Source organism: Anoplolepis gracilipes, chromosome 5 (genome assembly GCF_047496725.1).
Source record: "Anoplolepis gracilipes chromosome 5, ASM4749672v1, whole genome shotgun sequence".
Lineage (NCBI taxonomy): Eukaryota > Metazoa > Arthropoda > Insecta > Hymenoptera > Formicidae > Anoplolepis > Anoplolepis gracilipes.
The window spans coordinates 13,406,816-13,433,088 of record NC_132974.1 but is presented as its reverse complement, the minus strand read 5'-3'; the positions used below and the strand labels follow the sequence as shown (position 1 = coordinate 13,433,088).

General features: G+C 37.8%; 1 protein-coding gene across 1 annotated transcript in view; it reads right to left on the bottom strand.

Annotated features, from left to right (window-relative positions):
• Positions 1–244: 244 nt before the first annotated feature.
• Positions 245–26,273, bottom strand: part of Wge (BAH domain and coiled-coil containing protein winged eye) — a 59,281-nt gene continuing 33,252 nt past the window's right edge. The window contains exons 7-21 of the mRNA XM_072893154.1: positions 25,429–25,596; positions 23,507–23,755; positions 21,597–21,704; positions 21,298–21,519; positions 20,574–20,737; positions 17,255–17,908; positions 14,720–16,968; positions 13,650–13,947; positions 12,597–12,806; positions 12,148–12,477; positions 11,315–11,731; positions 10,553–10,781; positions 10,055–10,463; positions 8,666–9,620; positions 245–8,389 (exon numbers count right to left, since the gene is read on the bottom strand). Coding sequence (XP_072749255.1) covers positions 8,168–8,389; positions 8,666–9,620; positions 10,055–10,463; positions 10,553–10,781; positions 11,315–11,731; positions 12,148–12,477; positions 12,597–12,806; positions 13,650–13,947; positions 14,720–16,968; positions 17,255–17,908; positions 20,574–20,737; positions 21,298–21,519; positions 21,597–21,704; positions 23,507–23,755; positions 25,429–25,596 — 6,884 coding nt within the window. The 3' untranslated portion in view covers positions 245–8,167. The remainder of the gene's footprint in view (positions 8,390–8,665; positions 9,621–10,054; positions 10,464–10,552; positions 10,782–11,314; positions 11,732–12,147; positions 12,478–12,596; positions 12,807–13,649; positions 13,948–14,719; positions 16,969–17,254; positions 17,909–20,573; positions 20,738–21,297; positions 21,520–21,596; positions 21,705–23,506; positions 23,756–25,428; positions 25,597–26,273) is intronic.

Below are 26,273 nucleotides of genomic sequence, written 5' to 3'. Positions count from 1 at the left end.
CTGGTAAGCTAAGTGTCAATAAGACATTTTTATTGGCGATGAAAGACTAAAAAACAGACTTGAAGAGTCATTACAGAGCAACTCTAATACAGCATTTGTTGTCCTCTTTATTAAAATAAAGCTTTTATTAAAATTGAGCGAGCGTAAAAATGTACGCATAAAAGAGTTGTGATGTCAATCAGGTGAACGATGGGGATAAAATGCGGGAAAGGGTATAAAATAATCGGACATGTACGATCCTTCCTTCACTTCGTCGTGATCTAATATGCACTTTATTATCGGTCAAGTATATCGATATGACAAAAATAAAGAAGAGTGTGTCTATTCGTAACCAAATTCTCTCGTCCAAGTTAATCTCACTTATAATCTTTCTAAAATCTCATACTCTTAATTAAATCGTACAGGTGTATTTACAGCTGTGTATATAATGCGTGTACAAGTGTCTCGAGTGTCCGTGGTAAACGTGTGCGTTTTTCGTATCAGTTTCGGAATAGCGAGTGAAACTAACGAGCATCCAAACGAATTGATTGCTTCATCATGATTCATTAACATTAAGGACAATCGATACACCGGTGCGTCTCTCTAGAAGCACACAAATAGAAGAAAACTCTCTCGCGTCCTAAAATTTCTTATCTCGATTCTCAACGATTATCAAAACGCCCACGTACACAGGCACACGTCTCTGAAAATGCAAACGATGGAAAAAGAGAGGCGACATTTTCCCCCTCTCTCTCTCTCTCTTCTTCTCTCCCTTTCGGTATATCAAATCGCATCGTCTCTCGCACGTGCGTTTCTTATTGAAAATTTCGCTCGAAATATTTTTACGTCGACTATACCAAATCGCGCGTTACTAAAATATAATATCAATCTCGGTTCTTCCTACAAATCTACAAACCCTTTTTCATCTTTACGCGCGCGCACGCGAGGGAAACAAAGCCACTCAGAATCGATTATTCGTCCTTTTGTTCCTTTTACGCGCGGCGTGTTATTAAAATTCATTCGCCTTTCCGTTTTACCGTAAAATTCGTGTTTGTACAAGGTGCTGCTGCTGGACGACTAGCCAGTGATGGGAATTCAATTAATCGCGTATTTATCGGGCGGATATGAAATTGAGGAGAGAGAATAGGTCGGAATACTTACCGCCTATCTATCGATTGACAAAACATGAACGAAAGATTGAATTTTGAAAACTTGGCTCATATACGCTCCGCAAACTTTGGCCGGTTATGTACCAAGTAACCCTGACTCGTTTGTTGTAACAGATGCGCTCTCCCTGTTCCCGCAACCTTGGCCAGAAAGTTCAAGCGATAATTGGGTGGTACGAATACAGAGCAGCAGATTTTTTTGCTTTTATTTAGCAAAGGAACTGTGCCTTCATTCGCGTATATTCGTTGAACGATTAATTAAAAAAAAAAAAAAAAAAAAAGAAAAAAGAAAAAGTACGAATGAGAAAAGTTGAATGTGTCGTTAAAAAATTTCGCTAGAAAATTCTGGGGGGGGGGGGGGAGAGAAATTGATTGAATAAACCGTACGGATTGTATAATTTTTAAATGAAAGTTTTGTCACACCACTTGGCGAAATCGGGGAAATTGCCGAGAAATTGAGATAATAATTTCACGCGCAAATCGAGAATGTAATTAATTGCAATTTTCCAAAAATATTGTCGCGGGCCGTACTTTTTCGTCGATGACAAAGATTTCGTTTGGATTCCCATCACCGTTCGATCTCACGCAAAAACCCGAGATAAGAGGGGTGCGGACGCGAAACGTCGATATTTAAAGATACATTAGTGTTAATCTAATCTAATCTTTTTTTAATCTCCTTCCCGTCCCTCTTTTTGTCGCTCTGAAAAATACAATACGAGGTAAAGGATCTAATCGATGAATTAATCTCGCGTGTAGAAAGAACATCGAAGAACATCGATATTTCGTCTCTATGATCTCTGCGATCTCTCTCTAAGTACATATTTACAAAAGAGCTTTACGAAGAGCGAACGCGCTAAAGTCTCTAACGTCACGTTCGCGGATGCAGCGGGGAATCCAAAAGCGGCACCGTTGATAATAGCTAGACCAGTGATGGACAGTTTCCATTTTCACAATAATTTCGAATGGTATCGAATGTTGACTCGTTAATCGTTAATTGGATGAATTACGCGTCCAGAGAATTGAATTAATAATCGTATAGCAATTTATTATAGTTGTACACTCAATAAAAATATAATATATTCAGAATATATGTCGAGTGTGTATATATATATATATATATATATATATATATATATATATATATACCTATTATCGATATAATATTATTAAATTAATAATATTATACCGGCGCTATAATATGTATATACATATACTACAAGCGTGTTGGAAGAATTGTGACAATTTGCGTTGCAGAGAAGAGGTACCGTATAATTCACCTCGTCGCCGGTCTGTTGGCCCCTCCAAGAACGCTAAGCTTCTTTTATCGGTCCTTATTGCGGAAACAGGCGGTGACTTTGCGCAGCTGCTGCTTTTCGGAAATCTTTCTATTTATTTTTCTCAAAAGCCTACAGTTACGTGCGCGAAGAGAGGTGATTACACGACGACTCTAGTAAACTGTAGTATCAGCCGCACGCAAATATAAATCGTGGACTATACTCTTTACACGTTGCTAAACATGTAAATTTCGTAGCAGTAACATAAATATTCAAGCATTAGCGAATTTTTCTATGGAAAAAAAAGGTGTGTAGAAATATTACATTAATTTACTCTGACATTTTTTTGCCGAGACTAAAGCCGAGAAAAAATTGTATTGATTGTGACTGAACGAGCTGTTTAGCCGATTTCAGTGTTCGTGTAAGGGCCAACGCTTTATTAAGAGGATTTTCTCGATAAGACCTGATTACGTCCAACACTGTCTAGACATCCAGTAACCCCCTGTGGAAGTTTACCAAAGCAACGGTACAATCTTTCATTTTATATCGAATATTTAAAAAGCCCGGCCGAAAAAGACTCCTCTCGTCGCTGTCTAGTGTTTTTCTTTTTTTTTTTTGCGATTCTTATGAAAAAATACTATATATTATACACACGTATATATTTTTTTTCCTTTTTTTTTTACGTACTACATGATTGAACCGTAGGACCTATACAATGGATCAATTGTGTCAATTGTTCAAAAATATCTTTAGAGAAGCGATGCAGCGTGAATGCGCACTACCACTTATGTACACGTGGGAGCACCCTATATATTTGTATATTTACACAAAAAGAAACGAAGCCGCACGCATACATTCGCATACACACACACATACATACATACGCAACACATACACACACACACACACACACATGCGCTGTTTTACGCGCGTATAAGTACCTCTTTTTTTTTTTCTCTCTCTCTCGATCATCAATGACCCGCACGCGCGAAATTTATTGTGTCTTCAATTTGTACTTCGTATGTACTGCTATGCCAGTTAAATTTTCGAAAGACTCTCTACGCACTAGATTTTGTATATATATGTACAATATAGTGCATACTATAGTACATAGTCTATATGCGATAATTTGTCGATTATGATACATCCTACAGAAATTTTCGAAAATTTTTATCGTTTTTTGTCAGGCTTTATATATATATATATATATTCGAAAAAAAACGTCGGACTTCCTGGGACCATACGCGAAATGTCAATAAAATTTCCTCAGGGGTCTTCAGAAAAATTTATTCCCTTCGGGCAATCGATCGTGTAATTGTCAATTAACTCTCGCTTACTTTTCGTTCGTCACTCTTTGAACCGTGACAAGATCGCGACAAGAAGATTTATGGTATCGTACCGCTAACTTTGTATGTACAAATTCGTACTTTTTCGTTCTTAAAAAAAATCGATCAACTGCCTGAAAGGTCGTTTATCGTAGCCCTAGAAATTTCTCGCTTGTAGTTTCGCATCTTAAAAGTTAGCACCTATAAAGGAGTCTCTAATTTCAAGTTGTCCAAATGAAAAACTACGATCCAAGCTTGCAACGCGTACGATTCTATTTTATTATCATTAGAGAATTGTACTTTACTATCTCATATTCTGAAATAATCTCAAAAAATGTTATTCTCTCTCTCACCGATGAAAAAAAAAAAAAGTCTCAAACTCTAAAGCGATGTCGCTTGCACCATACTTGTCGATCTTTCTCGTTAATAGCTTCTCTACAATTTAAAAGCATCGCGCTAGTTTACGTCATTCCCCCATTCTGTGCTGCGTGGCAGCTACCCATATGATGTTTGTTTATATATAACACCAATATCTAGTTTCACCGAACGTTCGTATGTGAATTTGACAGTTTTCTATCTCTTTACGTTCTCTCCGTCTCTCGAGATCTCTGATCTCTAAGTCTCCTTTTTTATTGATCATTTTCTATTAATAAATTTCATATTAATTCCTTAGGGTTTCGCAGGATCTTTCTACAATGTTTGATCAATTGAAAATTATTCGAAACTACCTGTGTGAACTTTTGTTCCTAACGATTAGTAGAAGACTTGCTATGTTTGCTTTTTGTTTGACTCAAATTCAAGACTGAAATTCTTTGGAGGTCAAGACGCACGATTTTTAAGCTCGCGTATGTATTTTCATTAATGCTCAATTATGTATATCGTTATATATATATATATATATATATATATATATATATATATATATATATATCCATTCTTTTATATGACACGTAATATTTTTTTGACAGTGACTTAAAGATAGTCTGAAAAGGGGTCAAAACTATCTGAATAATTGAAGAAATCTTTTAAAGCTAATATTAGTTCTATTTTCCGCATCTGGCTTTCAATAATATATTTTTTGTTCATTAAAGTCTTTCTTTGTTTTTTTTTTTTTTTTTATGTTGAATCTCAAGAAAGTAACTGGCAAACGCGACTTCAAACTCGAATAAGCTACCAAAAACTAATAACAGATACATAAAAATCAAACTTTTAGCAAATATTAATGTTTTATTCCTAGCGAACCTTTTGTCAGAGCTTTGTTTAATTCATACTTTTGGCAATTTATAGAGCAAGTTTACTCCATAAATGATGATTATTTAATCACTCTTATTAATAAGATATATATCTCTATTGATTTTCAATGAAGCTCAGTGCATCAAAATAATTCCAATATTAGAAAAGTATTATACAGTACTTATACATCTCTAGTCGCTACAACTACAAGCTGATAATCCAAGTTCATCACTTTGGCTGGTGAACGAAACATGTTGCACGCAAATAAAAAACTCATCTCCGATTAATCTGTCTTTTTACGGCTTATTGTACGAAAGAAAAAGATAGAAACTTGAATGAAAAATTATTTTTATAAATCGACGAAAATTATCTATCGATATCTACATATCTATATCGATATACAGCACCTTGTTTCGCATCACTACATTTGTAAAGTATATATCAGATTTTCTTGTAGTTTTATTTATATATATATATATATATATATATATATATATATATATATATATATACATATATAACTAAAGTATTACATATATAAAAACAAATATTTAAACTACTAACTGAATTGACAAATAAGCGAAATAGTACGACGCGACGGGGTCAATATCTTAATTAATCTAAATAAAAGAAGCTCATGCGTGGCATGCACGCATATGTAACTCAGAGTTTATTCGATAAAACTTTTTAATGAATATATGAATAACTCTACTAGTTTCTAATTTATTTGTAATATTCAAAAGAAGCGAACTTTCTTTCATTTGTACAGTTTGTATAATCGCATCATTCGACTATCTCATAACAATGTTAGATTTAAAAAAAAAAATTGCTAAATTGCGTATCACGAGCTCCTTTTATAAGTACATTTTCGTCAATTCGAAGCTCGAATCTCCAAATCTGAAATTTAAGCTATCAAATAAATGTGAATTTAAAATTATAATCTCAAAACTACGCGATTCTTACAGTGATTTGATTTTGCAAAAAGAATAAATAATTGTAACTTTCCTTTTATTTTGACACTTGTTGAAAGAAGCGCAGATCAAAGGAAGAGAAAATTCATAAAAGATCAAAATGAAATAAAGATATGCGTAAAAGCGCTTGCTATGAAGAATCCAAACTATAACGTGACAAATGACGCAGCAATGAATAATACATTATATATGTCACCGCAACATAAATAGCTCGCCACCCAACAAAAACGGTGATACGGATCAAACTCCGTTTATATTGAAGAAAATCGAAGTTTTGAAATTATTAGAGATTATAATTTGAAATTCTCGATATATATATTATCGAATCAATATCGTGAAATCATGCTAATCCAAGAAGAGATAACAGATACTTATTCTTCTGGTTGAGTTTGAAAATTGTCAGAGCTCGATGGACCAATATTTCCACTGCGCGTCGACATCGCTTTATCATTATCTTTTTATTTTTATTTTTATTTCCACCATCTCAGTCGCGGAAAATATAAAAAGTATCGACTCATCGAGATCTGACAATTTTCAAACGCAACTGCAGTATTTTACGTAACGTGGAAATTTCATACAAAGGTTCAGTCCCAACATAAAACAAGTTATGGTATCCAATAATGCGGAAAATGCTTTCTTAATAAAATTGTTATTGAGACAAACTCAGAGACCTGAAATTGGCGATAAATTTAATAGTCGGCAGAAAAGTGTCGTAGGTTTAATTGTAGATCAAGGAAATACGCCATTTAACGATGATGTATATGTCCCGATGTGATTATGAATCCACAAAGTTTCCCGTCTAGAATGGATCTCTCATTTATCGATTACGAAATTGCAGCGTAAATTTTTCTTTTCTTTTAACGTCTCAGCATCTCGTTAAGCTTCATCAAGAAAACCCGTTTCCTTTTTTAGCATCTATCGTTGCGTAACGGCTTTTTATATCGCGCAGATAATTTTTCAAATCAGCCGAGTCATTTACATAATTGATTTCACTACTTTGAGTTAATTTTGCAACTATTTTTAGGTCAAAAGTATCCGGTTGCATTGTAGAGTATACAAATATCTGTTATATAAACGTAAATAAGATCGATTAGTGATTAGCTTATTAAAATACTACGCGTCATGTTCATTCAATGATAAATCACTAATGAAATTTTCTACAAGCTATATCCCTTCAAGGAATGACTTAATCATCTTTCTTTCGGTTCCAGCGAAATGTTATCGTACGTTTGCGTGCGTTGTTGCGTTATCATCATTTTAAAAAAATTGGACTATTCGAGCGTGAAAATTGTGTGTGCACTCCCCCTTTCGTTCGTTTGTCAGCATCGAAACATTATTATTATTATATACTATTATTATTCAGGTCATTAATGACTTAAAATTTCTAAGCTGTATATAAACTCGAATCTAATCCGCTTTTTCCGTAACACGGTTTACGTCAACCAGCCGTGCGCGCAAGTATTAGACACACGTTGTTAAAATCATATTTACAATATGTACACTACATAAACTTCTTATCTCGATCACTTCCATGTTTAATGCCACTTGGTGTAATTATTGCATCGATCCACTTTTTTTCTCCTCCACCCCTCCTCTTTCCTTCGCAAAATATAAGTGCAATCACAATTGCAGAAATCGAATGGCGGTCGGGCCGCATTTCAATGAGAGAAATGTTTTTTTTTCCTTTTTTTTTTTTTTTTTAACAAGGCACAAGTATTGCTTGTTATGGAAGTCGAAATTTGTAAGACTACAAAGTTTATCGAGATTTGTCGTCGAAATGGTCGCGTACGTTCGACAACAACATACGTATGCATGTTTTTTTTATGACTTTAATCAGTTCGATGAGATTTTCTCGTCTCTCCCGTGTCGCGACTATTAAAAATATTTTCTCGCCAATATCGAGTAAATGAACTAGTTTGTTAGTTGCTTTTAAAGGCAATTAATCAAGTATTCTCGCGAATAAAGTAATGCTTGTGCCTTGTGGATTTCATCCGAGCAACGCTCTCGCGCTAATTAAATGTGATGGGAAGAAGAAAATGTTATCGTCTACGTTTTTGTCAGCGTAAGCTTCCAAAATTTATCTTTTTCTCCGCAAAGTGCTCGAGCCGTTTAATCTTTTTTTTTTTTCCTTCAAACGGAGAAAATTTCACGGAATTGTTGTCATTGGCTGACCGTGATTAAGTAATCCCGCTTAACTTAATCGTCAGCTTAAGCTGTTCTCATTCTTGTAGAACAGCCGTGACCCCGGGTGCGTAAGTCACTGTCGGGTGCGTGTAGAAACCGGCGTAATAGTAATAAGGATCGTTGTCCTCGTATCCCTTTTGATGTCTCTGCGACGCCTGCAGTGTTCTGTTATAATCCTCGAGCGGCAACACCATCACCTTGTGTGAAATCGTCTGCACGTCGTTCGAATCGCTGTGCTTCGATTCGAATAGACCACCCTGCACAAACGAATAAATATTTGCTATTATTCGAGTTTACGAGCCTTTGGTACATTTGACTAATGTATTAAGTCAAACACGAGAGAATTTATCTTTTACGAAATAATTTATTTATGTATGTATAATGTAAAAAAAAAAATTATTAATTAATTTTTCGCTTTATCACGATCTGCTAAGACTGTAGACGATAATGAAAAATTTTTCAACAATGTTTCTTAATCTCACAACTTTTTGTTCCACGCTCCTTATTCAAATATCATATGAGAGAAAAGTTACCGGAGGATCCAGGATACAAGGCTGTTGCAGCTCTTCAGGACGATAAAACCATTGGGATCTGACCCTCATCTCCAATTTTTGATTCAACCACAGCGACACGATCTTGCCGATGTAAGGTTTCTCGTGTGGCTTTCGGTAGGAATAAAACAACACGCTGTCGCCTATATTTATCGTCTCTCTACCGCGTCGTATAGCTGTGAAATATTGGTTTCCGCCAGATACTCTGCTGCCGCTCGCCCATTTCCAATGACGTTTGTTGGGGAGCATGCGAGCTATCGGACTGGGTGTTTCGACAGTATTCGTCGGGGCGGGAGGATTTGTCTGGACTGTGGCACGATTCTTCGAGGCGCGATTCGCGTTGGCGCAACTCGTCGAAGGGGCAATCGTCGTCGAGGTGTTTCTCGTCGCGCGATTTGTCGAGACGCGATTCACCTTGGAGACGCGATTTATTTTAGAAACACGACCAATCTTGGTGATGCGACGCGCAATCTTAGACATGCCGCGTATCGTGCAAGTGCGATTCGTCGACGCAGCCTTCGACCGTATCTTCTTCCGAGTTGGCTCTGGCTGGGGTTCCACGGCCTGTTCGTCGTTCACTTGGACGTTTTCCGATGGTTCTTCAAAGTCTATCTGAGCCTCGTACTGTTCGTCATTCACTTGGACCGGTTCCGATGGCTCCTCGTGCTCTAATTGAGCCTGCTGAACGACCGGCTCTGACGGCTCTTCTTCGGCTACTACTTCGGAAACCGGGTCACTCTTTTGGATTGGTTCCGATGGCTCTTCAGCCACTTCTTCCACTTGAGCCTCGTCGACTTCCTGAATGGTCAATAACGAGCCTTCAGTTTCGTCATCCTCCTCGGACAACCTTGTCTCCTCGGCGGCGGGAAAATTTGTACTTGGTAAGTCTGTGATTGCTTCCTCTTCGTTCCTCTGCTCCCGACTGTTTTCCCAGTTGCTAAGAAGTATTTTAACTTTTAGAAAATAACTTTGAAAAAATAAAAATAAAGGAGAAAAGCTAAAAGTATTATTGTGATGAAAAGTTTTTTTTTTAGAAATATAATTTTGCATTTAAAATAAATCTTACAAGTTATCATAATTATGAACTTGAATTTCACAGATTTTTATATCTTTTGAGTGTATATTTATATTTTGGAATAAATTCTCTAATTTTTTTTATTGGACAAAATATTAAAAGAATGTATACAAAGTTTCTCACAAATTTTAACGATCAAACTCTTAATAAACTGTTTTTAATAAACTGTTTATGGAATTATATTTACAAGATATTTTTCTTGTTGTTACTCGTAAAGAGTACGATGACACAATGTGGCCATTAAAGTCGAAAACTGTCCGTATACAGATTATATACGATAGATTATAAGAGCGTACCTTACGCTGCTCGCGTCACCAAAGCCACTATGATGTCTATGCTTGTGCTTTCGATGTTTTCTATGTTTATGCCTACGATGTTCCTTGCGGGACCTGTGTTTCCTATGCTTCTTCTTTCCTTCTTGAGTCTCGAGTAATCTCTTCTTCTTTATTTTCTTCATGTGTTTTCTCCTGCGGTACTCCGTGCCGCTCGTACTGCTCGTTTCGACGTTGGTTTCAATCTCCGCTTCGTTAGCGCATTCGTTGATGCTCACCGTGGATTCTCCTACGTTAGAACACACTGCGAAACCATTGTTGCTGCTTATCGTATTCGTCGGAACCGTTTGATTGCTCGCAGAACGTTTCTCTTCCGAAGAGGACATTTGCCGGCGTCGTTTGCCCAATGAAAGAAGAGGATTCGGATCATACTCTGTAAAGGGACAGATATAAATAAATACGACTTGAATGTTTACTCGACTAAGCAACGGCTAGAGGTAGATATATGTATATGATACGTGCCTACGAGAGGATAATTAGGCTGCAACAATCTGATATCGTCCAAGATAATGCTACCGCTGTCTCCGTCGTCGAACTCTACGGTGACGTATTTCTCGTCGTGCACCGGATCAGGTACAATGGGCTCCACAGAGGTGCCCGGATACAAACATCTGTACTGTTGACTCCAATATGCGCACAATCTTGTACCGGGCGGTAATTCTTTTGTCGAAGTCGGACATATTTCCACAATCTGCGGAATAAACGAAAATGTATTTAATCTCCAAAAGTAAATTATCAATAAAAGTTGTTCCTTTTTTTTCTTTTTTTTCCTATTTGTTTTGTATGATTTTCGAAATAAAGATCAATGCTTAAAAAAAAATGTATCGTGTACTGGATGTCTAGTAATTTCTTGTGAAAAAAAATGTAATAATATAGTATTTTTCCTACTATTGCTTAATTTTCAAGAAAAAATAATTTTAATTGTACTGTTGAAAAATGTATACAAATCAATATGGTTACGTATTCATATGTATGAATTATAATTGTTTTGTAATACATAATTAATTACAGTGCATAATATTACCGTTTATTATCTTGTTCATTATAATTGCCAACCATTATTATCTTACTAATCATATTTTCCAAATTTTGGATACATGTAAATGAATGCGTATATGAATATATAAATGTGTATGAATGCGAAAATAAATGTCTTTTAGATTCCGAGTACGTTAAATGAAGAGTGATACTCTGTATGATCTTTCTCCTATCATCTGTGATTACCGCATCTCTCAGGATCTCTTCTCGGGAGTAAATGTGCGGTCTGTTGTTACGCGCGCCGTCCAGAGTAATGGCGTAAACATCGGGCGCCTGCACGGCACTGAGTTTGCCCGCGTAGAAGAGGCCACCGATCGCTATGAGAACGCGCAGCTGATCGATGGTTAGATGGGCGGACGTCAACTTGCATCGGTTGACGATGGTGTCGTTGGTCCTCGCGACAGCAGCGGCAGCGGCGGCCTTCGCGCATTGCTTGCATTCCAAAGATCTGCGCCGCTTGGATTCCTTTCGGTCGTGGCTCGGCGATTGCGACGAGCTGGACTTTCGCTTCTTCTTCTTTGACTTGTCATGTCGCGATCTTTCCGGTTCCTTCTCCGACGGCTGTTCCACCGGCGACTCTACCGGCGGCTCTACCGGCATTTCCTGGTGGGTAAACAAAATTTGTAAGAATAACTGACTTTTTTTGACTAATTTTATCGGTTCTATGTGCGTAAATGTGCGCAAAAAATTGAGAAATAAACAATCAAAGATAGCTAACTACTTGTGAGGTTGCTGTCACGTTGTCAACAATTATTATTGTTAATAATAATTGTGCAATATGATTAATTAATATAATTGCTTGCGCCTGATTATCTGGACACATTTATGTCATTGAAGTGTAGTTTTAATTGGTATCGAACTCATATAATTTTGTAAAATTTATGTTAACTTTTTTTAATTTTCTCTACCAGAGGTACAGAAATTTTCGAATCAGGAATTTATAACTTTGTAAAAAGTATTCCTTTTAAATTCTAATTCTTCTTTTACATAGTCTGTTTCAACGATAATAATTTCGCTACCTGGACGATGTTTTGAACAACGGGTTCTTCAGGTGGAACGTTCTCGGATGATATCGTGTCGTTTTCATCGTCCTCCCAATTTTTCACTTTTACCTCCGCTTTCAGCTTTGGTTTTACTTTACCGCCATGCTTCTCAAGCTTCATTTCTTGACTCAATTTCGCTTTCTCGGCAATGATCGAGCTAATCACATTTTTATTGTGCAGCGGGGTCTGCTTCGCCGGCTTTGCCTTTGCTTTCGTGACTTTCTGCATCTTGGATTGCGTCTTTGGAAGAGACACTCCGGACTTGAATGGCAACGGTGTACAACTGGTTCTATTGTTTATGCATTGCTAAAGACAAAAACAAAATTATACATACATATAAACTTTATAAAATGAATAATGTTTGACAAATGTCGGGATATAAGAAAAAATTATGCTTTAATATAAATTAAAATAAGTCTTCTCACTTTGGTTTGTAAATGTCTGCTCTTTGAAGATAGCACGTAACCCACTAGAGAACTTTTGCTCTTAGGTTTCTTGGCGACAATTGTTTCCGTCAAGTGCCTGACGCTGCCCGAGGTACACGTGAGCTTCCTTGGTCGTCCTACTTTTCTCTTCTTAGAAGAGGAGCTCAAACTTGTAACAGTCGGCGCAGGTGATGATGTATCGTAGCCCAACTAAATAAATTTATACACAATTACTTTTCTGACATTTTCAGTTGTGATTGTTATTTGTGTGATTTAGAAATTTTATTTATCTTTTGATAAATAGATTTTTTATTTAAGAACTTTGAATCTTGTACTCTATTCTTGTAAATATTTTCAAAATATTATATTGTATACTAAGTAGATCGCAACTAAGAATATGTTTCTATAAACAATTACTGTACTTTAATAGAACATGTTAAACATTCAGTTTTTTCCAACGAGCTAGTTTTTATTTGGAAGACCAATATTTATTCTTTATTAAACACATCCAATGTGTATGCATATATATATATGCACATATGTATATTTATTTATTTATTATAGATTGCTTAATTCTATATAAATTATTAAACAAACATGTTGTATGTATATGTTTTTAGAAAAATTGAGGAATAAATTAAATTGTATTTCCACTCAAAAACTCTCAGAAAGAGGATGCTTTTATAGAAAGAGCATAAAGAAATTGCATGTTATAAAGGAAATTTAAATCTATGAAAATCGATTATGCGTAACAAATGAGCTTTTCGATCCAATAGATTTTTTTGCACTTGACATTTAGCACGTTTAAGCATAAATTAAAATGCAATATCTTCGGTAACTGTTATCTGTCTTTTTCTTTCTTCTTATTTTCCATTTTATCTCTTATTATTTTCGATACTACTTTTCCTACGAATATCATCTAGCAATGTATACATTTATTACATATAAGCACGTTAAATAATGTATAGCCCAAAGAAATCTCTTCCTGTTCTGCTAAATAATTTTATTAATTTTTATAACAGGAAAAAATATTCTCAATATTCAGCTACATACTGTTCCTATACTCTTCTCGTCATCCTCTGGTGTCGCTTTACTGGAACCAGGGACCGGCGATGTCACTGGCGGTACTGATATCGGGATGCTGGGTATGCTATCCAGAAGCTTTATGTGGCTCCTGGGCTCGTCGAGCTTCACGAGATTCACGTTACATATTGGCATAGCCAAGACAGCTGAGGCTAATGGCGGAGGTGCGCTGTCTGATAATTCTGATGACCTCAACGGTGATTTTTGCGACGGAGAGTTTATGAGATCCAGTGTGGGCGGCGGTGATGATAATATTCTGTGCTCAGAACTGAAAAAATCAATGAATACTTGAGTTATTTGAATTGAAAACTTTGATTACTGCTACTATAATTTGACATTTAAATCAATAAGGACTTGGAGGCCAAGAAGTTTGCTAAGGAAATTTCTTATTAAATTTGCTGCAGATGATAAATGATATATTTATCTCTTTTAGATATCAGGATGATGTAAAGGGTACGAGAAAGCAGAGAAGAGGAGAAGAGGCGAGAATTGCGTAAACTGTTTTAATTAAAGTCAAAAAAAGTCAATTTAATAAAGCGATCTATGTACACCAAGTTCTCGGAGTCTCGCGCTGAGCCGCAAATTTAGCCGAAACTTAAGTCGTTATCTAGCGGATAACTGAAATCGCGTTTCCGCGAACTATGGAATTAAGAAGAGAGCAGGTTCTTCTTCGCGTTGTATTATAATGAGTATCACACACTATCTCTTCCAAAGCGTAAGATTAAGTGCCGAGAAACGGTCGCGCGAGGATTTTATAGCAACAAGGCTTCAAGATTTTCGAATTTTCTCGGCTATATTATTTTGGATAATCAAAGTCATCCTTTGTCGAAGTAGTTGGTTATTTGTTGTTGTTTGTCACCCCCCCCCCCCCCGGACGACCGTTTTTCGATAAGCTTGTTTAATTTTTGAGCGCTTTCATTCGCGCAGTGCGACTTCGTTGGCGCGCTCTAATTGGCTGGCGCAGCGATAAGGGCGCCCAAGTTAGATAAGGGCCGATCGCGAACAGTACTATATGTATATTAAAAGTGAGTCGCGCTCACCTGGTGGAGGAATGGCTCTTTTTCCGCGGTCTGCTAAAGTTCTTCTTGTCGTCTTTCTTGGGTATCAGCTTGGACAGCTCTTTTTGTTTCTCCCTATATTGTCTCTGGATATCGGCCATTTTGACTCTCATATCCAGCTCGGTAGCATTCATGTTTGGCCAGTCATCGTCATCGTTTTCGCAATTCCCTTTTCTAGCTATGAACTTCTTCGCCTCTAACTTGGCCCTTGCGTTTTTGTAATCGTGAATGTCCCTCTCCTCGACGGATATCTTCTGATTATCAATCTCGCAACTCGCTAGCTGATCGGCAAGAATCTTCGACTCAAATACCTCGTCTTCCGAATCCGAAAAATCGTTTTCTTTGTCGATTTTAACATTGTGGGCAGAGTTATTTTGTGAATTAACGAATGTTTTATCTGAGGAAACGTGAAGATCCTTAATACGTTTCGCGTCACGTTGATTGAAGCAACAATCTCTATCGAGAGATTGATCCTCCAAACTAATGACTTTTTTACTTGCACCATTAATTTCCGTCCTGTTCTCGGAGAAGTCAAGGACACGTTTAATATCCTTCAATTTCAGAGGGACTCCTTCTTGTTGCTTTCCTACAGCTTCCGTTACTTTGCCTTTCGTTACAAAGGTAGTACACTTAATACCCTCTTTCGATTTTAGAAGAGTTACTTCCTGCTGTTTCCTCATAGTTTCCACGGTCCTGTCTTTGGTGATGTCTTTACTGATCTCTTTCGATCTCTTTCCAAGAATTACCTCCTGCTGTCTTCCCGTCCTGTCCTCGATAATTTCATCGTAATGATTCGGCGATGATGCATTCTTACTAGTCTGTTCTTCGCGATCGTCGAGCTTGGATCGTTTCGAATGATGCGAATCATCGGTCTCAGGATACTTTCTCTTGCTACCATCTTGCTCGGGATAATCTGAGCTTCTGCCCAGATTCAACAGTAATCTACCGGCTTGCGAGATCTCTTCTGAGCTTTCCAAATTCAGTTTCCGGGGAGCTTTGTCGCCTACCTTCATAATCTGTTCGGCCAACGCGCAGAGCAAGCCAAGGGGGTTGCCAACGTTATTGTTATTATTATTATTCTCGCTCTGCTGATTCGTTAGTTTGTCTCTAACAGGTGACTTTTCGACCGGTTCTGCGTCCAGTTGTAATTGTTCCGGTTGACCGACTCGTTGCTCCAATTGTTCGATACTGTTGGACAATAACTCGAGACCGCTCAGGTCAATGGCGGCCGGCTTTTGTTGATTTTGAATTCTAGATTTCGTCTCCGAGGATACGTCCTCGGGCTTGCAAACTGTCTGAGGCTTTTCGATTGGTTGCACCTCGCATCGCCAGACGGTCTTGGGTTTGACATAAGCGGTGACTTCGCAGGCAAAGTTCTTCTCATTCTTAGTGAGCAGTTTCTTGTCGTCTTCGAGTATCTTGATGTTGTTGTTGTTACTGCTGCTGTCGTTGTTGTTGTCGCCGAGCAGGCATGTCTCGGACATATTGCATGATCTGTTGCCATCGTTCAAATGTTTGTCGTCTTTTATCGGTGACAAGTACTGTCCCGATTGGTCCTGAACGTGCAGTTCTGACGTCGTGGACTGCGAGGAAGAGGAGACTTCTACGTCGACGCCATTCTCTAGGGAATTTTGGCACGATCTCAAGAAATGCAGCTTCTTAGGGATCGTCTCGGAATGTCTGCGTGATTTGACGCTCTCCACGTTTGATCTCTCGAGGGACTCGTCGAACTTTTGTGCGACGGGTAGCGTAGCTGCCTCCTGCAGCGCTGCCGCGTTCTTCTTCAACTTCTCCACCACGTTCTCGATACCTGGATGATGAGATTTTTCCACCGTGTGCTTCTTCGTCGCCTCCGGTGATAATTTCTCGCAGCTAGGCAGCCTGGCTCTCTCGCTGGTGGACGTCGGCTCGCACCGGGACGACTCGTAGCTCATATCGTAGCAGCTCTCATCGGCCTCCTGCTTGACGACCACCTGTTGCACGATCTCCTGATCGTCGCAATCGATATTGGGCATGTCAAAGGACTTTACCGTGATCTGAGGTCGTATTTCGCCGTTCGAAGTGTCTCTTGTGACGTTTTTGTCGCAACTCTCGCAGTTGATTCTCGACGACTCTGTGGAATCGGCGGTGTTTGCCTTGGATCCGTTGAAGATCGGCTGCTCCAATGTCTTGGCGCACGTTTGACGGTGAACTTTGACGGTCTCTGAAGCGTCGATGATCTTTGACTCGACCTGAAAGGTACATAATATAATTCTAAATATCGTATTCAAAGATATCAAAGAGATAAAACGCTCATCTGATTTTAATTCCAGAATTAATAGTTAAAATATCGAAATATTTGGGTGTAAAATCAGTCGAAACTTTTCGAATATAATGAGAGAAGAAACTTTTTCTCTATTTTATATTAATTTAAAAAAGAAACACTTATACATTTTCTTTTTTAACTATGTATGTATTTTGAATATATATTTGTTGAGGGATTAAGAAATAAATTTCGGAAAATGATAAAAATTTTACCTCTAACTTTTCATCAATCTTAGGCTCTTGCGGAACATCCTCTTCGTCATTGGGATAACTATCAATATGACAATCACGTTGATCGACGCTGATATCGCTCCTCCTCGCGAAGAACTCTAGATTCTCGTGGAAGCTGTCGCAGTTCTCTTCAGTAATTTCAATGATCCTAGCACCGATCCTACTGCCCCTGCTGCCGCAGACTGACGTCTTGTCATCCCTGCAGATCTCCTCGTCTGTCCGAGCGCCGTGCTCGATCGCTTTGACGATCGCTTTACCGTCCTTTGCCGAATACTTGGCGCAATCGGCCATGTTGATGATTGTGTTCTCAGCCTTATCTACCTTGGCGACGATACCGCAGACGGTCGGATTCACCGTAGTCGTGGTCGTCGTGATTCTGACGACGTTGCAGATTCTCTCCGTCGGTGGCGGCGGTGCCGCGATCTCGAAGTTCCCCGGATTCGACTGGGACGCGATCTGGCAGGGACTTGGACTCTGCTCCTGTTTCACGAGTGGTTCCTGCTTCTGTTCCTCGGTATCCTCGGGCGCGTCGGTCTGATTCGAGGCGTCCTGGACTCCGAATGACGGCGGCTCGATCGCGCGAATCGTCGCCGGTACCTCCGGGGGTGGCGTCAGATACGAGACTGGCGACGTGGCCTTGGCAAAAAAAGGTATTTTTCTTACACGACGTTTTGGAAAAGTTTCGAAAATCTTAAGCAGTCTCTTTACATTCTTTCTTACATTATCCTTCTTACAAATCTCTAATTCTTCGCGAAAACAAAAGTATCATATGTAAGCAGAATAAAAAGATGACGAGAAATTTTTTGTTCTCAATCTTCACGACTTTATAAGACAATGCTTTCTATATTTAATTCAGCGGTCTAGGATAATATCTTTTCAAGCGCATAATACAAAAAAGATTGTTGATATGTATATAATGATAGTGCAAGTATAATATACCTAATGAATACAATGTAATGATGTGGATTTGTATGAGTGCTTATATACATATATGTATACGAACGTTCGTGTGTATATGTAATGTGTAAAATGTGTCATGTACAATGATACAGATGTCTGTATACGTGTAATGTATGTATGTAATGTACGTGTAGAAGATTTATTTGTACGTATATAATGCATGTGAACATATAAAGTCACATGCATATCCAATTTAGCCATGATGAAGATAGTTTTACATGCAACATATTATACCACAAGGGTGTGAACACACGAGTACACCCATAGAGCCTCAGTATATATAAAATTACACACACATGGCCACATGACGTAGAGCATATTTAGCGTTTCTGTATAACTTTACAGTGATTGTTGTTATAACAACGGAATACATCAAAGAGAAGCATAATAGTGCGTTTGACATTATAATCCATCCGGAGCGGCTAAATCTCCGCTCTATTCAGTTAGAATAATTCAATAAATAATCTCATATATAATTTGTTTTTGAATTCGTCAATCAATTTTGCATCACGTATTGCAAGCGGAAGGTCATCCCCTAGCTTGGAAGCAGTGGAGCTGAAGGAGCGCTTGTGAAATCTCCGTTCTGAAAAGAAATCGCCCGCAGCCCTCGTAGTTCTTGACGTTTGAGTAAATCGAAACATTAGATGATCACTATATACAATACTTGACTGACGAGGTTCAATAATATTGAAGAATAATCTTATAAAGTGTATCTTTTTTTTCCTTTTTTTTTTTTTTTTTTTCTTGAGTTATTGCAATATATGATGAAACACAGTTATGCTCATCCCTCGTCTAACAATACTTATAAAAACCTAAAATATATATTTAAAGCTCTCTAAAGTTTTAAGTTGAGTTGAGTTGTCTTGCAATATCAGTGAGTGTCGTGCAACAATAATCCAAGCCAGGTAAAATGTGCGGAACAATTAATTTAATTTTTAGCTCATTAGGCAAAAGATGCTTAGATATCTTTAATTAATACAGTTTAGCGTGCTCTTAACTACACTAGTCACCTGCCTTTCCCAAGATAGTGTGCTGGAGATAATAGTACCAAGGTATTTAATGTTGGTAGAGAGAGAAAGGCACTGTAGCTCTCCCAATCTCAATTCATCGTAGACATTCAAGATGACTGTAATATATTTGGCCGTGCCAAAAATAATGACATTGCATTTTGTCAAGATTCAGAATGAGACCGTTGTTATTAGCCCAATTAATAATAAATTATGCTATGAACGTAATGCTCATTTACTTCAATTATGCCACTTTACATTTTTCTCACGTGGTTTGCAATGGAAATTAATTTGCAAATCATTCACATGAAGACTATATTTACAATACAGAATATCCTTAATATCTGACATATAAGGATGTAATTGGTGAAAAACCTACTAATGACAGATTCTTGAGATCGTTTGGAAACGATTTTTCTTCAACGAAAATGTCGAGGCATCGATAATTTCCGAATTATAAGCGATTGAAAAAGAGACGCTTTTCGCAAATTAAACTTTTTGCAGTTAAAAAATTGCCAAACCTACATTTTTCAGCTAATTTCAGATAGAGTTTATCTCTAATAGAATTTTAATTTAAGATTTAATTACAAAGATATATAATGATAAAAATTGGAAACTGGCAAAAAATGATGACGTCTGTCATTAGCAGGTTTTTCACCAATTACAGGACACCCCGTATAAAGTAGAATAACAGTGAATCAAGAACAGAACTCTGAGAAATTCCAACCAGGGATAAAGTTACATCATCATATTGATTGCGTACAACCTGCGTTCTATTCGTCAACTAGGAGAAGCTAAACGCAGTGTAGGATAAACCTCTCTCTTTCAATTTATTGATTAGCGTATTATGCTAAACCCTGTCGAATGTGCTTTCGGAAAATCTAAAAAGATAGAAACATTTATCTTCCTATAATCTGCTATTTGCATATCTTACGTCGTTTAGCATTCTTATGATGCATATTTAAGTAGGAGAATTTTTTCTATACATAAATTGACAAGGATCCAGCCATTTATTCAAAAAGAGAAAAGGAGAGAGCGAGAGAGAGAGAGAGAGAGAGAGGGAGAGAGAGGGGGGGGGAGAGAGATATGGATGAAGGATGAGAGTGTGCACCAGTGATTATGTCAAACTCCGGGCGCGGTCCAGCCATTCGCATAATGTGGAAACGTTGCGGTACACGTTGTATTAATCATCGGACGAACTCGATTTGCATCGGGTATCTGCATAGATATTGCACCAGTCGGTCGGTGTAATAATTCGCGTACGCATATTCTGCTTCGGTATTGCTCCTGGATGTTTCTAAATTCCTATCGAAACGCCTGAGAAACGTGCCTACCTGTGATCTGCAATGCGTGGCAGGCTCGGCCTGGCTGATCTGCACCAACGCCGGCGCCGGTGGATAGTAGTGTAGCGTTGTGACCAGGGCTGCGTCTGGTACCAGGGCGCCGGTCATGGAGGTCATAGTCTGCAGTGCGGTCTTGGACGACTCGGTAGAGGATGCTGCACAATTGCATACGAAGTGTAATATAATATCTTGAATTCGAGTCTCTTACTACATATATATATATATATATATATACAGGGTGTCCGGTAATTACCGCCCCATCTCTCTAGGGCAGATAGAGCAGGTCAAACTGAACATAAAAGTCCTTAATATTAATTAAAAACGCTTAACATATGCTGAGTGCTATATATGTTGCGCGCGTTCCTTCGCTGAGCGTTTTTAATTAATATTTTAATAATTATTATATAGAGGACTTTTATGTTCAATTTGACCTGCTCTATCAGCCCTGGAGCGATGGAGCGATTATTACCGGACATCCGGTATAAATTTTTTTTCCTTAAAAATTTAACAAAATTAATTTTTACCCCACCTATATCGCGTTTTTTGTTTCATCACAAATTAATTTATCTCTCAACTTTTCTGTCTAGAAATTTTTTTATTGTACTATCACGAAAGATAAAAATATTTTCTCCCTAAGAAGAAGTTTTTTTCGTCTCAAAAAATTATTTCCCTCTCTTGGAAAGAAAAAAAAAAAAAAAAAAAAAGTTTTGCTCACTGATTATGGTGGTCGGACTGTTGCTGCATTCTGCCTCGATCTTGACGATCGGTAGCGCGCTTTGTTGTTTCCTTTTGCTCTCGGTCAGCACCAGTCGCGCGCCACCGATATCACTCAGGAGCTGTATCGAGGGCGGCGGGGGTGGTAGCAGAAGCGGCGGCGGCGCGACGTTACCGTTGTGATTCGAGTAATTCGGCCAGACCACGGCTTGCTGCATTTGTTCTATCAAAGGAAGAAATGCAATGAATCTCTTTTCCATCGTCGACAAGAAATTGACGTTTTACGAAATGTTACGTTACCCGCGGCGTGAATAAGGATAACATGTCCGGACGGATCACGGACCAGCTGCAAACCGCCCTGTAGCCCGGAGCCCATTTGCGGGAAGCCGACCGGCTCCGTTGGCATCGCTACAAAAGCCAAATTAATTCCTCACTCGTGTATTAATTTCGATTGTCTCATTACATGCTGTGTATATATATATGTATGTGTGTGTGTGTGTGTGTGTGGAGAGAGTTCAATTACATTTATAATCCACACTTATAAATATACACGTTATAACGTAACTGGAATGATACATAAAAGATCTAAAGGATTAGACCGTATTATCTGAATGATCGTTACCGTTTATAATTCTAAAGTCAAAGATATATAAAATAAAAAGATAATATATATTACCGTTACTATACTATGCGCTATTTTAATTTAAATATCAGCGTAAAATTGGAATTGTTCTTATACGTCTTAACGCGCCGCATTTTTGTCTCAATCCGGACGCTTAATCGAACGGCGAATTAAATTAAACGGGTATGCGTGAATGATTTACGCGGCGTGAAAATACGCGCGCGCAAACGACAGATCGGGTAGCGATGTAGTTCAGTTGGCGTTATTTAGGATAAATGTCACTCGGTCAGCGGGGCCGGGGAGGGAGGTCAGAGCGCGAGGGGGGTGAATTCGATCCGAAATTGTATAGGGTCGCTCGTTAGTGGCCCGGTTAATCGCCTCGCGCTGACGGATGCGCGTAATACACGTCACGTGACGTTAATTAATTCGTACTTTTGTCCATCGAGGTGGTTCGTTTACGTCGCCAAAAATTTGGATGTTACGCGAATTACGCAGCTTATTATTATTATAATCATACACAAGCATAGCCCTCTTTCCTTCAAGTTATACTTATATATTCTTATGATTATATTTGTATATTTTTCGTTTTCTATTTTGGCTTTTCTTTACGATTCTTTATATTTTTTTCTTCACTTTATCTGTACGTTTTCATTTATATATATATATATATATATATATATATATATATATATATCTGCTTATATTTAATTTTACAGAATTTTACAAAATACGCAGTCTATATTTTTTATTGTAATTTTTAATAATAAAAAAATAAAAATGTTATTGAGAAGTAGAAAATATTTACCTTACAAAAAAGCTTATTTTACAAAAAAAGCTATTTAATTCTTTATAGTATATATGTATATATAGAGAATGTGATAATTGCAAAAACCTACTAATGGCAGATTCTTGAGATCATTTGTGGAGACGATTTTTCCTCACAGAATATGTTGAGGGACGTCATCGTTTTTTGAAAGTTGCCAATTTTTGTCATCTGTAATTAAGCCTTAAATTAAAATTTCTATTAAACTCTATTTGAATTAACTGAAGAATATAATCTTTTAATTCTAAAAAGTTTAGTTTGCGAAAAGCACTCTTTTTTTTCAATCAAATTCGTTTATAACTCGAAAATTATTGATGCCTCAACATTTTCGCTAAAGAAAAATCATCCCCAAATGATTTCAAGAATCTGCCATTAGAAAGTTTTTCACTAATTACGGGACACTCTGCACACATATTTAAAATACATATAATATATATAACTGATCAATTGATAGATGACTGAATGTTTGCTATATAAAAATAAAATTATCAGAGAATACTTTTTTTTTTTTTTTTTTTTTTTTTTTTTTTTTTAATTTCTCGAATTCCAATAAAATTTCATGAGAATGCCCTGATTTTTGCAGGTATAAAAAGTCTCGAAGAATTCCTGGTTCTCCATGTGTTTTTCTCGCAAGTAGATAGACCCATCTGTCTCTAAATCTATCATCAATATTTTTAAATATTATATATGTGAGAGGGGGAGGGGGAGGGCAAATGCTTCCGTATATATCTTATTATTCCTGATAACGATATTCGAACCACTCACCTGCGGCTGCTGCAGCCGGATACTGCCACAGCGTGGGCGGCCACGTAGTGGCGGCCGCGTCGGCCGCCGGTGCGCCGCCGATACTGCCCAGGGTGGAATTCAGGCTGGAATTCAGACTGGAATTCAGGCTCAGCGAGGGCGCGAGCGCCCCGGAGGGAATGGCAGCTAGGTGGGCCGCACGATCCTCCCCTCCAGACCCTCCGCAGTGCACCAGGGTGGTGCCGCCTACCGCCATGGCCGTGCTGGAGCCTGCAACGGGGACTTATTCAGCGGGGTTCATCATCCACCGCAAAGGGGTGATCGACAAGGGTTTGATCGACAAGGGAAGGCCGGCCGCGCGTTGCCGAAGAGCGAACTCTGCAGCTACGGACGCTTCACTCTCGCTTCACCTTCTTCGCCGAGTGATACATGAAGGTGAGCAATTGTATACGGATGAGTATATCGGGGGTGAAATTCGAGGAATATTACCTTAATTTGGTACGCGCAGAATATTTTAGATCATGCCCAAAACAACCTGGTTTTTAATAATTATTTCGATTAAGCTAGAGACGAGATACATGTACACATGCAAATAAAAAACTCTCAAATTAGTTAATTTTTTTACTTTAAATATTAATTTGTTTTAGGTATATTGTTTTCACTTGCAAAAGGATATTTTCATTACTATTGTTTGAGAGTCTATTATTTTTATGATATTACTTTAAAAAGAATATCGCGTTGATGAAAAGGTAACAAATTAATTTTCTCAATTTAGTAAATATTAACTCTTTAATATAAATAATTTTAATTTATATTTGTTTTTTTTTTACAAAACCGATACTTTTGTTAAAATAGACTCAATCGATTATAATTCTAATGGTCCAATTGTTATCGAGATCCGCGAATCTAAAATACCTTTAACTATAGGCAATTCCTATAGATGCGCAGTTTCCGCGCGTGACTTGGCACGAGACTCTAATGTGTCTCTTGATAGAGCCCTAGGCAACAGTAATAGTGGCAATATTCTTTCGCAATAAATAACGCACGAGACAGTGCGACAGACAAAGTTATTCCTTCTTCGATCCTAACATCGAAGACGTTAAACGCGGAAAAGCTCGACACGATCATGCGATCGATTTTATGTGTGTGTAAAACCGTTTACATGCGCGACAAATGACATTTTGATGCACGCCTGCAAACCTAAGCGAGCTCTCTTTAATTTTCGCTTTCGGATTGAAGCTTGCATATATAGTTGCATTACGAGAACATGCTGCTTAATTGGACACCGTATATATTGCGTGATATAAATATTCGAAGGGGATATCTCTGAAAAAATTTGTTTTCAAAGTATTGAAATATTTTTTTTTGTGCGTAAAATTGTCACTCTGTTATTATTTAAAGTTTTAAACCTACATCGAGATATGAGATTGGTATTATAGAAAATCAATACCATCAGCGCGAAAGAGCGATAACGAAATTTGTGAAGCGCTATCCGCGATTAATAAAAATATAGGTAAATGGAACAAGAATGACATAAACGTCTTTTATAATTAATTCCGCACCAATATAGTCACATGTGAATATTTAAATACGCGATCTTATTTTCGTAAAGAATGACAATCGCGCAATTATTAAAACCTATTTTTTACCTGACAAATAATTTCACGTAATGATAGGTGACACATTGTTCATAAATACAACGATACTAACGATACTATACAGAATTGATATTTCTTCAAAGATATTATTGTATTAATACCTGCCTTTTCATTTTTTTCGCATTGCTTTTTACAAAAAATAAAATTCTGTCATATACTACCTTTTATATTGATATAAATCGTTTTTTATTTTTGTTTTACGTTAGATGAATAGGAGGAGTTTGAACGTAATCGTTGAAGAAGAGAGTTTCGTAAATCCGGAAGAAGAGAGATGAAGCGACTCACCCAGGCTGTCGGGCTGGAAATGATGATAACTCGTCGCGTGATGCGACGTGTGATGACTTAGGGACACGTTGCGCATAGACGTCGAAGTCTCCTGATGTTGCAACCGCTGTCTCGCCACAGCGATGCCGACCGGTATGCCACCGGTAGCCGCATTCGAGACCGCTATCCCTGAAACGATTAAGGAAATCGCGCGTGAATCGCTATCGGGGGAAGACACGATCTCGCAATCGGCCGCAAACTGCTCCAACTGCTCGAACTGCCCAAACTGCTCGTTTTCGATTATACTAGAATATAGTCGTAGAATTTACAAAAATTTATGCAGAGTTACAAACAGACGCGATTCTGTTTAGGAAAAGATTCCTTTTTTCACGAGGGACATCGGGGTGTATGAGATATCGATCTATCGTGAGTTTGCACAAAAATCACGCATTTTTCATTTCTTGATTCGACACGTTTAGCATTGTGCCATGTGTCACGTGTCACGTGTCTGATTAAGACAAGATTAAGAAAGAAGCTTTTAACTTGAGAATTTAAGATGGCTAAGGAATCCGAACCGCGTGGCTGCTGTAAACACGTAAAAATACGTGTCCATCATTGCGAGTAAGCATAAAGATTATTGTCGACGATTGTTGACGTATTCGCAATTTCGAATCTGGTAAGCTCGTATTAATTAAAAGCAAACAATATATCTCGATGGAGAAATTTTCCTCTCTCGAACGAGGAAATATTTCCAAATATTTCCAATTGAACTTGATTCACCCGTATTTTCACACGTATATATATATTTGATATGCATTCGTTTAAATCACCGTCTAGATCTTTGCTTTTCCTTCTATTGATTAGCC